The sequence below is a fragment of the Erythranthe guttata genome, chromosome 8 (genome assembly GCF_056151865.1).
Source record: "Erythranthe guttata isolate IM_541 chromosome 8, IM_541, whole genome shotgun sequence".
Lineage (NCBI taxonomy): Eukaryota > Viridiplantae > Streptophyta > Magnoliopsida > Lamiales > Phrymaceae > Erythranthe > Erythranthe guttata.
Window position 1 is genome coordinate 19,135,419 of NC_142540.1, and position 13,495 is coordinate 19,148,913.

Genomic DNA, 13,495 nt, shown 5'->3' on the forward strand with positions numbered 1-13,495 from the left:
TGCTCTTAATGAGCCTCTTAATCACTAATTTGCTGAATCGGTAAGCAATTGGAATATTAAGTGCGTTTGATATTAATGACTGAATGGTTCCAAAATGCTCTTAACTATTCAGTCCAAAAGTTTGTGCTGACCGAACAAGTGCTACATCTGAAGCAAATTTGCTCATAATTATCCTTTAATAAACTCATATATTTCCACATTAACCTCATGTCATAGCCCAACACACTACCACTTTTCTTCTTTAACAAAATTACCATTGCACAACTTCCAACTTTTTTACTCCATAAATAAGTTCTATCCTTTTTTCTTTCATTTATCTTAATAAAGTCAAATTATGTATTAAAATAAAAGGTAATTAGAATATATTTTATTCTTGTCAATTTTAGTGAATTTAGTATATTTTCATGTTTTAAGTTAATAAGTATTACTATTACCGCCTTTAGTTGCTTAGAGATTACTTTTTAAATTTGTTTGGCTTCTATATTTCGTATTTATATTATAATAATGTTAAATACTTGATATTTTAATACATATAGAGATGTTTGCCGAAATTTCATAATTTGTTGATTAAGTTAATCATGCTAAAGGAATTATATTTATACATATATGTTACTCATTAACAAATACTACAGTATTTGACCAAGGATATAACAGTAAAATAATATTATTCAGACGACATAACTTCAGCCATCAAATGAGCTTAATGATTCAGCATTCAGTATCCAGGCATAACTCTTAGTCATTCAGATGTGTATTCAGCATTCAGCATTCATTGCTTAATGTTATCAAACAGAGCCTTAATCTATGATAAGTTTGAGTAGATTCCAGATCGAACCAATCTTGTCAACTGATGTTGGGATAAACAGTCTCAAGTGCTTATATTTCCTTTGACTTAATTCTTGTACATAGGAAATGAGATTGAATTCTTTTAACAGCAAATTTATAAGCCGTTTTATTTCACTCATATAACTATCTGGTTTAATTCATCAATTCCAACGATGAATAAAAAAAGTTTGTGACTCATGGTTCCACGTCACTCCAAGAAGGCGTGAGCATCTACCTATTATGACATCCAAATCTTGGACCGCCACAACTATATTTTAATTTTATTTTTAATTTTCATTTATATATAAATAATATTTTTTCTTCTTTTTTCTTTTCTTTTTTAGGAAGTAAAGTAAAAGATGCCCTGATCGTCTAGAATCTAGATGCTTCTCAACACCAGGAAAGTGGGACCCACTCTGCATTACAGTCGTCCAGGTGCGTCGAATCTACGCGTTCTTTAACGATCGGATCGAATCGAATCTTTGTCACTTTCAATCCAGACCGTCCATCTCTCCAGCTTAAAATTAGGAAATGTCCAAATTACCCCTGACAAGTCGGTAATCGCATTCTCTGGTTTTTCGGCTATAAATTCGAACCCCCAAACGGCACCTTCTCACAAAATTAAATTCTTCCGAAGCAATCATCTTGCTAGGTATGTCTTTCTCTCTCCTCCTCCCTCTGTCTCTCTCTAGAATTTTGCTTTCTTCAATTTGTGATCGTTACTAGTTTTCGTTCATATTCGATCGAGTTCTGATTCTAGGGTTTGCGTTGTCTCGATTTCTGATTTCTTCATCGCCGCCGTGGCGATCGTGGTGTTGAAATATACGATCGTTGCCGGAATAAAAAAATACGAACTTGTTTTGTAGTCTGCTATTTATTTTAGGGTTTCGTGTTGTGATCCTGTATATATCAATTCTCTGTTCTGTATGTGATTTTGCTGATTGAATGATTCGTGTAATTCGGAATCGATGTTACTTAATTTCGATTATACTTGCGTATATATATATATATATATTTTTGTGTTTGATTTCAGTTGAAACACATTAGAACAGAAACTTGCAGCTGAGGTATAATTGAAACCAGATTATTGTTTTTTTGCAAATTGTGTGAGCTTTCAATTTGAACCATCGGAAAATTGTTTCGGTATTGCTTGTAATTCGAGTTTCAAGTTCCGATTTTTTCGCCTCAGGAACATATCAAAATATGGTTTAGGTATCTCTCGTAATTCGAGTTTCAAGTTATAACTTTTTCGCCTCCACATATCAGCCTAGATTATTTTTCGCAATTTGTGTGTGATTTCAATTGGATCAGATTCAAATATGGTTTAGGTATTACTCGTATTTCTCGAGTTTCTCGAGCCTGACGATTCTTTACCCTATTTGGCGATGCAGATTTCAGAGTTTTCGAGTGCACTAAAGAAATTTTCATGGTTGAACTAGACATTCAAATTCCATCTGCTTTCGATCCATTTGCCGACGCCGAAGACTTGGGTGCCATCGGAGCAAAGGAGTATGTACACATACGCATACAGCAGAGGAATGGAAAAAAGAGCTTAACTACCGTGCAGGGTTTGAAAAAGGAATTCAATTACGAAAAGATCCTTAAAAACCTCAAGAAAGAGTTCTGCTGCAACGGCAACGTCGTTCAGGACAAAGAGCTCGGCAAGGTTGTTCAGCTTCAAGGCGACCAGCGAAAGAATGTTTCCCAGTTTCTGATCGGTGCTGGTATTGTCAAGAAGGATCAAATCAAGATCCATGGTTTTTAGATTAAGGAAGAAGAAAAATCGAGTTTTTATAATTAAGTGTGGTTTTGTGTGGAGTGTTTTCGAGTTTCTTGCCTTTGTTTCTGTTTCGTTTTTGTTTCGGTTTGAATCTTGATTTCGCCCCGGGGTATGTGCCATGGGGTGTTTGGTGAACTATGTATGTGTTTGGTTTTCTAATAACATTGATGATTTATGTTTAGCTAGCAACTTTTTTATCCATCTCTCTTTTTTGGGGCAGTATACTATGTATCAAACTCTTTTAACTTCAATTAACAAGAGAGCTACGAAACTCTCAAACACACGAAATACTTGACATTCCAACTTCGGAAAGACGAGCCATAATTTATGGATTTAGTAAAGACCGATTTTCGGTTCCGTTTGCGATTTAACAACTCAAGATTAGAAGCATATATTAAGAATTCTTTATCAAATGTTTACTCTATCGTAGTAATACTCTGCGAGGTTCAAACGAAGAAGATTGCGTCCATTAATCGAAAAAATACCAACTAGACTATTTTCATGAATGTTAATTCAGATAAGGGACAAAAGCATCTCCCCTTTCTCAGATAAGGGACAAAAGCATCTCCCCTTTCTCAAGTGGATCGAAAAAATACCAACTAGACTATTTCCATGAATGCTATTTTCATATGTGTCTTGTTCTTGCTGAAAAAAACAAACTCAAAACTGCAAGTGTATTGCACTGAGTGGGACCCTTTTTTTTCTTTTTTCCTTTTTTTGAATGCGAAACTCGTACCGCGTATATTGCGCGCGCTCTACATGCATGAATCTTGAGCCAAGTGTTGCTACAAGTGTTGTATGAATACGTATATTTAATCGACGAAATTCATTTTATCTAATAGTGTCGCCGTCAAGGAGATATATATATCGAGTGCCAATTATATGCATGTCCATTGTCAACACAGATGACAATTACATAGTTCTTAGTATCTAGCATGCTACTTACTTGAGCTACATGCATATGCACATATATAACACACGCACACACATATACATATACATATATGTATATATATAAATATCAATTGGATGCCATTGATGGCCACTAGTCCAACAACAAAGCCACTTGAAACCAGTCCCCGTGATTTGCCCTTCGATTATTGATCTAACTCGTCGTAGCTCGATCGACTTACAGAAATTATATATATATATATATATATATATATATATATATATATATAAGCATAAGAAAGATAGAAGAAGAAATGATTTTTACTGCACCACAAAGATTTATCATCTTATCCAAAATCTAAACCCATGTTGCGATCAATTGAAACGCATATTTATTCGACTATACGTATAAACCCCACAAGAACTTTATGAACTTTGAATAAAAACGGAGCTGCGAAAAAGCTAATAAAAACACAAAATATAAAACCCAATACGACGTAGTATATTACATTCTATTTTTTCAACCATATCATATCCAAAACAGTAGATTCAATAAAAACTTATGATCAAATTGATGTGAACTTTACAGAAGATAGGTCCCCTTTCATTTTGGACATACATACATACACTTGCTATATTGTAACCATGGAAAAGGATATATATATATATATATATATATATATATATATATATATATATATATATATATATATATATATATATATATATATATATATTTATATGTATACTAAAAGAAAAGGTTGCATTAGCGACACACCACAATTGTGACAATTGCAAAAGACATCACTTAATGCACACATTAAGTGACAATATCTTTTTTGTTCACTAATAGCTCTTTTTATTGTCACTTACTGCTTATTTATTATCAAGAAGGATCAGATCAAGAGTTTTATAATCAAGTGGGAAAGACGATATATAAGTTATACAAATAATTATCTTTGTGACCTTCCCATAAAAATTATCTTCCCAAATAAATCCATAGTCAATACTAGTGCAACTTGAGAAGCAACCCTCCCTCTTGCTTATTAAGATGATGTTACAAGAATACCCGTGTATTTCATAAGTCGAACGAACACGAACCAACTAGCTAGACTATTTTCAAGAATGCTTATTCCAAGCATCCTCCCTTTTTCAAGTGGGGAGAAAGTGACAACACGCGCGAGTCTTGTCTTCTTGCTAATAATAAACTCGAAACAGGCACATCGCAGCAAGTGCATTTATATATATATATATATATATATATATATATATATATATATATATATTTATATATATATAGTATCAATTGGACACCATTGATGGCAACTGGTCCAAAAACGAAGCTACTTGAGAAACCAGTCGAATAAAAAAGCCCTAAGAACACAAAATACAAAATAATAGATTCAACAAAAAAACTTAGGATTATATTGATGTAAACTTTACAAAAGATACAAAGAAACCAGTCCCCTTTGATTTTGAACATACATACAATTCCTATAAATATTTTAACCATGAAAAAGGATATATACATATTTAATTATAAATCCAACTTAGCATCTTTGTATTCTTAAATTTGTTCAGTTTTCTCTTCATCTTCATCAAACACGTTTTCTGCATATAGGGCAGTTCCCTTGTCGGCTAAGCCATTCGTCTATGCAACAAAGGTGGTAAAGATGTTTACAGTTCGGCAGAAATCTCACCGCTTCTCCATCCTTCAAATCCTATTGTAATAAAAAGGATTAAAAATTTGTTGACGAAATCGGATATGTACGTATATTTATCAACTCTCGATTTCTTTTTTTTTTACCTGTAAGCAAATGGGACAACTAGTTTCGGAAAACAATGTGGTGGTCTCGTCATTTATGAATTCATCAACTGGCAACTGTTCGATTTCATCTTGAGATAATCCCCATGTAAAATTGATGTCAAAAGTATCGGAGATTTCGCTCGAATTCATTTCTGTAGTACTAACCTGCAAGAATTATTTACGTTCAGTACATTAATAATTTTAATCGGTGAAAAGAATAATTACACGCCGTTGACAAGCTTTTAGCACTGCAGGACTCACCCATTCTGTAAATATCTTCCCGTTTACAAGACTACGTAATAGTGCAACCTGAAAATAAACAATCCTCTTGTTTATTAGATCATCGTGTTTGATTAATAGTGTATACTTAAGCTGTCTTTAATCCACACAACCATTTAATTATTAATACTGCTAATTTCAAGAATGTTAATCCAGTTAAGATAAAGCATTTCGTTTTCTTCAAGTGGCGAAAGTGACAACCCTCTTGCTAAAAGTAACTCAAAATTGGCACATCATTACGAAAAAAAAATCGATCTCATGCATGAATCTTGAGTCAAGTGCTATTGTTATTTTATTTTGCTAAACTGGAAAAATAAAAAAAAATTATGCAAGATTCATGCACGCGTACAGACAGAGTAGAGTGGGATATTATGAATTCAACCGTGAAGTCCATCACCCACGCTCCTATTCATTCATTGAACGTCTAAATTCTAAAATGTCGAATAATAAAGATTTTTTTAATCAGTTCATCTATTGATATATATATTTGATATAATGGGCAGATTTCCATTTGTGGAGCCCCTAGCTAATTAAGTTCTTCGATTCGGGAAAGATATCCCAGTTTCCAAGGAGATAACTAAAAATGAAATCAGGCTACATTTATGTCCGACAGAACTGCAGAATACCAGTCGTGTTTCGACCCTGACAAAGAACATATAGTATTAAATACATCATGCTATCTACAGTGAAACCTCTATAAATTAATATAGTCGGGACCAACAAAATTCTATTAATTTAACGAAATATTAAATTATCGAACTACTAATTTAATACGTATTTACCAAGTGAGGACCGAGAGAAATTATTATTAAAACGAGGTTATTAATTTATCGAGGTTATTTTGTACTTCAACTTCATGTACACACACACGTATAGATATATATTCATCGATCACCTTGGAAAATGGCTCTCCATTAGCTATGAGCTCCATCAATTGGACGGCAGTAATGGCCCCTGCAACTGCACCGACACCGAACCCGCGTGAGAGGCCGGTTTCCGTTGTCTGGCCTTTGATTGCTCCGATTATTGCTCCGATTATAGCTCCACCTATATATAGAAAATATATCCCAATTAAGAAAAAGAAAAATAAAAGAAAAAAAAGGTTACAACTACTGACATAGTTAAAAGACTAATCTTGATTGCATCGTTAAAGCGACAATTCATCGAACACGTGGTGTGCATACTGATCAAATATGTAGAAGAAACAACACACACCTAAAGCGAACATGCAAGTTACAATAGCCACGGCAAATTTCTTCACAATCCTGACAGCGAGAAACCAAGACGAACTGTCGGAGAACCATCTCTTTATTACTGAATAACACAGCAACATTTTGTGCGAAAAAAGAAATTTGTATTAGGAATTAAAATGGGCCCTCTTATTAATTTGCTGGAAATTAAATATCTGCAGAAGAAAGTTTGCAGAGAAATATGTGAGGGAATTGTTCAAGTGCAGCGAGCATTTATAGGAGAGAGAGAGAGAGAGAAGAAGGATGAGAGAGAAGCATTCAAGATGGTTTAATTGGAGGTGAGAGCAAGTGCGGCGCACGTGCCGCTGCATGCATGTGTGCGTGTGTGAAACAGCCATTTTTATGAATTGAGATTCCAGTTTTTATTTAAATATCTGCAATTGTATTTATATATATATATATATATATATATATATATATAATTACGCAGGAAATAGAAAAAAAAAATCAATTGATTAATGTGTAATTTGATCGTCACTTTGAAGAAAAAGAAAGAAGACACTAGAACAAATTGACAATTAAGTGATGTGACAATTAAATAGTAAAATTCATTATTACATTTCTTCCTTGTACACTTCAATTATAACATTTCAATGCATTTGAGTTTTCTTTTTTTTTTTTTTTTTTTTGTGTCTAGATTTTTCCTAAATTTTGTCGGTTTCTAATAAGGGTAAAAGTTGGAACGAAATTTTCAATTTCAGCCGGTTCTGATAAAAAAAGTTCCGATTTTGAAATAATTTTTATCATTCTGATTTGCAATGTTTTCGGGGGTTTTTTTATTTGTATTGTAATTATATGAAAAATATTTCATTTCGAGGTTTTTATTATTTCGTGTTATTTGAAAATAGGTGTCTAGTTCAATATGAACCATTATAGTTATTTTTAAAATATTAGAGTTTATCATATTAGTAGTGTTAAATTTTATGAAAGTGAGCGTTCTTATTTTTGAAATTTTACGAGGTTTTCGAAACTTTTTAAAACTATTAAAACTTATGTGATTTGCAAAATTTCCGAAATTCCAAAATTTCCATAGCTTTTGGAATTGGAACGAATTTCTAGATTCCGAAAAGTTTCTCAATTAGAACTAAAATTAGTTTTGTACTTCCGAGAAAAAATGATTTTTTTTTCTCGAAAAGGTCAATTTCAATATGTTTCATCCGACTTTCTGCTAGCAGCAAAGACAACTAAATATTTATTTTGTAATTATGAAAAATAATTTTTAGACAATAGTATTCCGAAACTCTCCCATTGGTCCATCAATTAATGTCAACATGGATCCAATAGGATTTTGTTTGCCGTGTAGGGACACCTTATTTTATTATTTTAATTATTTATTTAATATTTTCTTGCACCTTCGAAATTTATTTAAGATGATTAAGTTTCGATCTGGGATTATGATGTTTTGCGAGTGGGTTCATATAGAAACATCTTGATGATTATTTTATTTATTTGTAGTTGTTAAGTATAATAAATATAATCTCTCTTGAAATTATTGGATAAAAAATTTCCAAAAAAAAAATTTATTGGATAAAAACTAGAACCAAAGCCATTCATTGGTTATTGCTAGTAAAAGATGGGGCAATGTTTGGAACTATTTCTATTTTGTTTTCATTGTTTTCCAAAACAAAATGAGATTTATTACACTTTTCTAATTATTTTCTCAAAATAATTTTAAAAGTTTTTCTCTCCTTTAGATATGATGTGACTGCTACGGGAAAATGATTTGACTGGTACAGTAAAAAATCTCTTCACAAACATCACTTCATCTTTCAATTTTTTTCTTCAAAAATACCTTTTTCTAAATTCTAACACCTTTAAACATGATTTGACTGCTACAGTGTATTTTGTCTCCTTCCAAAATACAAACAAACATTATTTTCATTCTCAAATTATTCCCCCACACATATTTCCTCAAAATGAAATCAAAATAAGATACAAAACGCTTCCAAACATTGCCTAGAACCTTCGATATCAAATTCCAAACAGCAGCCCTATATAAATCATTCTACTCACTGAGTCGACTCACAAGCACTTAACAAAGAATCAACTCACTCAAGAGTCGAGACACTCACGGAGTTCCTTTTTTTTTTGTTCTAACTAAATTTCCACAAAGGAAAAACATATTGGATCACAAACACTAACAATCATAGTATATTATAAAGGCTCAAAGTAAATAGCAATTGTAATTACTTACATGTAGAAGTGGAAACTCGAACGAATTCTTTTAATTCCATCGATGTCGATTTCAATATTTCCAATTTTGGAAAAAATATATTACTTTCTTAATTTCAAAATTTTTGATGCCTATTTATTTGAATATTAGATTTCAAACCCCGGTCCGATTTTATTTTCCAGAAACATATCTAATAATTACAGATTAAGGTGGTGTTTGCAAATGATAATTTAAAAGCAGAAGTTAGTGATTGTGAATTAAGTCAGTTTTAAATGTTTATCTCTAAAAGTTGGGGGTGTTTGCAAATATTCCGGAAAATGAACTTAAATAGAAAAAGTAGGGTTATGGGTGCTTTTAAAAAAATAGCTTAAAGCAGATTATTTTAAGAAAAACAAAAGCAAAAGTTGATTTTGCAAACACCTGAAAACAAATTATGAGCAAAAAAAAGCTCATAATCACTTTCAAAAAGCATTTACAAACACCACCTAAATATCAATATTACTATCCATTTTATATTATATATCATATATGACTAGAAACATAAAAAAATCTGAATTTCGCCGATTCCAAATTGAAAAAGGCTGCGGCTATATGCAATACTCATTCCACTTGTGCAAGACCAAATTAAAGAAAGATTCCAAAAGATTCTATTTTATTAAGATGGAATGACAAGTATGCCCATAAATTAAATTGGCTTTTCTTTCTCATGTAAGACCAAATACAAATAATGAGGAAAAAACAAAAATCGACACCAAGGTGTCGAAAAACTATGCTACAAATCGACACTTAAGCGTCGAATTTCATAGGTAAAAATCGACATTGACATGTCGAATTTATAGCACAAATTCAAATGTCGAATTTTATACCTGAAAATCGACATCTAAATGTCGAATTTTATACCTCAAAATCGACATCTAAATGTCGATTTTTACCTGTAAAATTCGACATGTACATGTCGAATTCGTTTGCGCGGGATTTTTTTTTGGAAAATCGATATTCTAGCTAAAAAACCCATAAATGCATGCATTCTTAGGTTCTTCCATCGTAGAATCTTCTATTTTGATGTCTTTTGACTCCATACTCGCCATCTTTGTAAGATTTGTTGAGTTTTGATGATTTTGAATTTCTAGGTTTTGTGGGATAATGGAGGAGGAAGGAGAAAGGTTAGGTTTTGGAAGATGGAGAAGATGAGAGTTGGGCTTGTGGTTTTGTGGTCTTGTGATAGGGTTTTTTGTGTTTTTGAATTTTTTGTCTTGCATATTTGGAATTTTTTATTTTTAATAAATAAGGGTATTATAGTATTTATACATTGAAAATTTTAATTTGGTCTTGCACAAGTGGAATTAGTCTTGCATATAGCCGCAACCATTGAAAAATTCTGATTTGGGAACACGTTTGTCGTTTCAATTTCCGAAAATTCAATTTTTTGTAAGTGCAAATTCCAATCCGATTCATCCAAGTTCTACCACAACTTACGTTAATTACAAATTGGGCCCGCAATAATTTTCATTTTCAAATAATGGGCCAAAAAGCCCGAAATTAGGCCCATTTGAATAATGTAACTGAGAACAAATACCAGTACAGTGAGCCCGAGGTAGGTAATTTCACTCACACAGAAGCAGCAGAGAGCAGAATATAGGAAAATACTGATGGCGTGGTGCGCCGCCGCGAGGAGTTTCCATATTCCGGCAGTCGATGTAGGTTCACTTCGCTCTAGGGCTCCATTGGCCGTCGGTGTAGGCTGCGTATCATTGGCCGGAGCTAACCTCCGCCGCGCAGCTCGATCGCCGCCCTTCGCCTCCTTAGGCATCTCCACCGATGCTACTGCAAGTGAGTTTACAATTGATAAAATTCAGTTGAATATTATGCTTTTTTTTTTCATGACAATGTGTTTGGTAATTCTGGAAAATTATTGAGTACTTGTACCTTGTGCATTATTGGTTGTACTTTTTTAGGTGTTGTATTTGCCCCTGTTAGTGTAGTGGATTATCGAATGAAAAAAAACACAATTAATTGGATAAGTTTGGGTAATATGTGCAGTTTCCTTTATTGAATTCAACTTAGTACTGATTATCTCGATTAGGGGAAAGTTAGTTCGTTCACATACGCGATCTAATTAGCATTGCGTAGTTTCTGGAATTTGATGATGCACGTGAATTTCATATCTTGTATTTTCATTTCGCTCGATTATCGAATGGAAAAAAACAATTGTTTCGATAAGTTTGAGTAATGTGTGCAGTTTCCTTTATGGAATTCAACCCTAATATTGTGCTGATTATCTCGATTTTAGGCGAAAGTTAGTTCGTTCACATAAGCGATCTAATTAGCGTTGCGCAGTTTCTGGAATTTGATGATGTACGTGAATTTCATATCTTGTATCTTCATTTTGCTTGATTATCGAATAACAAAAAACAATTAATTTGATAAGTTTGAGTAATATGTGCAGTTTCCTTTATGGAATTCAACCTAATATTGTACTGATTATCTCGATTTTAGGCGAAAGTTAGTTCGTTCACATAAGGGATCTAATTAGTGTTGCGTATTTTCTGGAATTTGATGATGTACGTGAATTTCATATCTCGTATCTTCATTTCGCTCGATTATCGAATGAAAAAACAAATTTGATAAGTTTGAGTAGTATGTGCAGTTTCCTTTATGGAATTCAACCTAGTATTATACTGATTATCTCGATTAGGCGAAACTTAGTTCGTTCACATACGCGATCTAATTAGCATTGCGTATTTTCTAGAATTTGATGATATAACGATTATGCATTGTGTTTATAATGCTTGCAATGTGTTACTGTATTTAGGTGTAAAGGAAGCAGTTCTAACGGATAAGGCTCCAGCGGCATTGGGGCCGTATTCTCAAGCCATTAAAGCAAATAATATGGTGTTTGTGTCTGGTGTTCTTGGACTCGTTCCGGAGGTTTGTGACATTTCGTTATCTTATAAATATGAGTCGAACTTTTTTTATTTAATTTTTTTATAAATAAGATATTTTTCTTGTTTCAAATGCAGACTGGGAAGTTTGTCTCTGATAATGTGGAGGATCAAACCGAGCAGGTATACAGTATTTTGAAAATTAGTAGGAATGCATTTATAAATTTGTAGCTCGTGTATGCTCTTGAGGAAACCTAAATACAAAACTTTTGTTCTGAATGAAATTCGGATAGATCCGATTTGTATTTACGTAATTTGTAGTAAAATGTGACTTTTTTGAGTTGTTTGATAACAATTATCCTGTTTTCTCTTTGTTGGTCCACTTGACTGTCACGTATTGAATGAATATACTCAGAACACTGGTTATTTAAGGTCATTGTTAACATCGTGAAAACTGGTTATTTAAGGTCAAATAAATTAAGTTAGTTGTCGATTATTGGGCCTTCCTAGGTATTTAAGAAGCTTTAGAGGTAAAATAATGTTAAGTTACGAACAGAAGTTCTTAAGTATGTTCGTTCATCTTCTATCTTCTTATTTTACAATGAATGGTATTCGATTACGAAGAAAGTGCATATTAGGGCTATCCTCGATACTTATAGATATTATAGTTTGTTATTTTATATTTTTGAACGAGAGTCGCTAATACATATTTGAGATTATACACGTGATATAGGTACTTAAGAATATGGGTGAGATACTTAAAGCAAGTGGTGCCAGCTATTCCTCAGTTGTCAAGACAACAATCATGTAGGTGCATTGCACACACACACACACACACACAAATACATGCATATGCCCTCGCTCGCGTACATGTCACACTCGTACATTTTCCAACTTGTACAAGTTCCTTTCGACATTTAACATTACGTTTTTTGTTTCTTTAGGTTGGCTGATCTGAAGGACTTCAAGAAAGTCAATGAAATTTATGCTAAATGTAAGTTTTTTAAAACTCAAGGCAATTTCAATACTTCAGAAACTTAATTTTACCTTGCATGCTTCATTTATGTCTGTCTTCGACTGCGCAAAATACATTATTTAGGTACTGCATACTGCAGATAACATGAACAATTACTGGAATACTGGATTTCCTTTGTGTTCGATCTTTCGGATCATAAATATTTCCTTTCATCTTTCGAAACAAAACATTATGTTAATATTTTAATTTAGATTTAAATGCCTAAATTTAGAATGCTACAAAAATGTTGTTGAGCAATTCTCTCAGTTTGACTAGTATATAAACAATTATGTTGCAGATTTCACGGCACCTGCCCCAGCTCGCTCGACTTACCAGGTTGCTGCACTGCCATTGGACGCAAGAATTGAAATCGAATGCATAGCCGCACTGCCACAATAGCACCTCTTGGCGGTTGACCAAAATCTGTTGACTATTGTTCAACTAAATAAATCTGGAATTAGGATATGAAACCCAATTTTCTTCAAGAATCAAGTTACGGGTTTTCCTCGAGGATTTTCTGAACTTGTAATTTTACCGTTTTGGGGATCGGATTACCTTTTTTATTTGACGGCCACACCTGAAACTTATTTCAT

The 13,495-nt window shown here is 32.9% G+C and overlaps 3 protein-coding genes across 3 annotated transcripts; 2 read left to right on the forward strand and 1 right to left on the reverse strand.

Annotated features, from left to right (window-relative positions):
* The first annotated feature begins 1,379 nt into the window (after positions 1–1,379).
* On the forward strand, positions 1,380–2,794 carry LOC105962032 (protein translation factor SUI1 homolog 1). Its single transcript, XM_012986302.2, has 2 exons — positions 1,380–1,477; positions 2,217–2,794. The coding sequence occupies exon 2, from the start codon at positions 2,252–2,254 to the stop codon at positions 2,588–2,590; it is 339 nt and encodes a 112-aa protein (XP_012841756.1). The 5' UTR covers positions 1,380–1,477; positions 2,217–2,251; the 3' UTR covers positions 2,591–2,794.
* A 2,107-nt stretch (positions 2,795–4,901) lies between these two features.
* On the reverse strand, positions 4,902–7,085 carry LOC105961934 (NEP1-interacting protein 1). Its single transcript, XM_012986195.2, has 5 exons — positions 6,798–7,085; positions 6,478–6,629; positions 5,565–5,612; positions 5,304–5,468; positions 4,902–5,217 (listed from the first exon to the last, which is right to left on the reverse strand). Exons 1-5 carry the CDS (start codon positions 6,913–6,915, stop codon positions 5,095–5,097), a joined length of 606 nt encoding a protein of 201 aa, XP_012841649.2. The 5' UTR covers positions 6,916–7,085; the 3' UTR covers positions 4,902–5,094.
* A 3,286-nt stretch (positions 7,086–10,371) lies between these two features.
* On the forward strand, positions 10,372–13,494 carry LOC105962031 (endoribonuclease L-PSP family protein). The gene is made up of 6 exons (XM_012986301.2): positions 10,372–10,835; positions 11,818–11,933; positions 12,026–12,070; positions 12,621–12,694; positions 12,832–12,881; positions 13,201–13,494. The coding sequence occupies exons 1-6, from the start codon at positions 10,655–10,657 to the stop codon at positions 13,299–13,301; spliced, it is 567 nt and encodes a 188-aa protein (XP_012841755.1). The 5' UTR covers positions 10,372–10,654; the 3' UTR covers positions 13,302–13,494.
* Position 13,495: the final 1 nt, after the last annotated feature.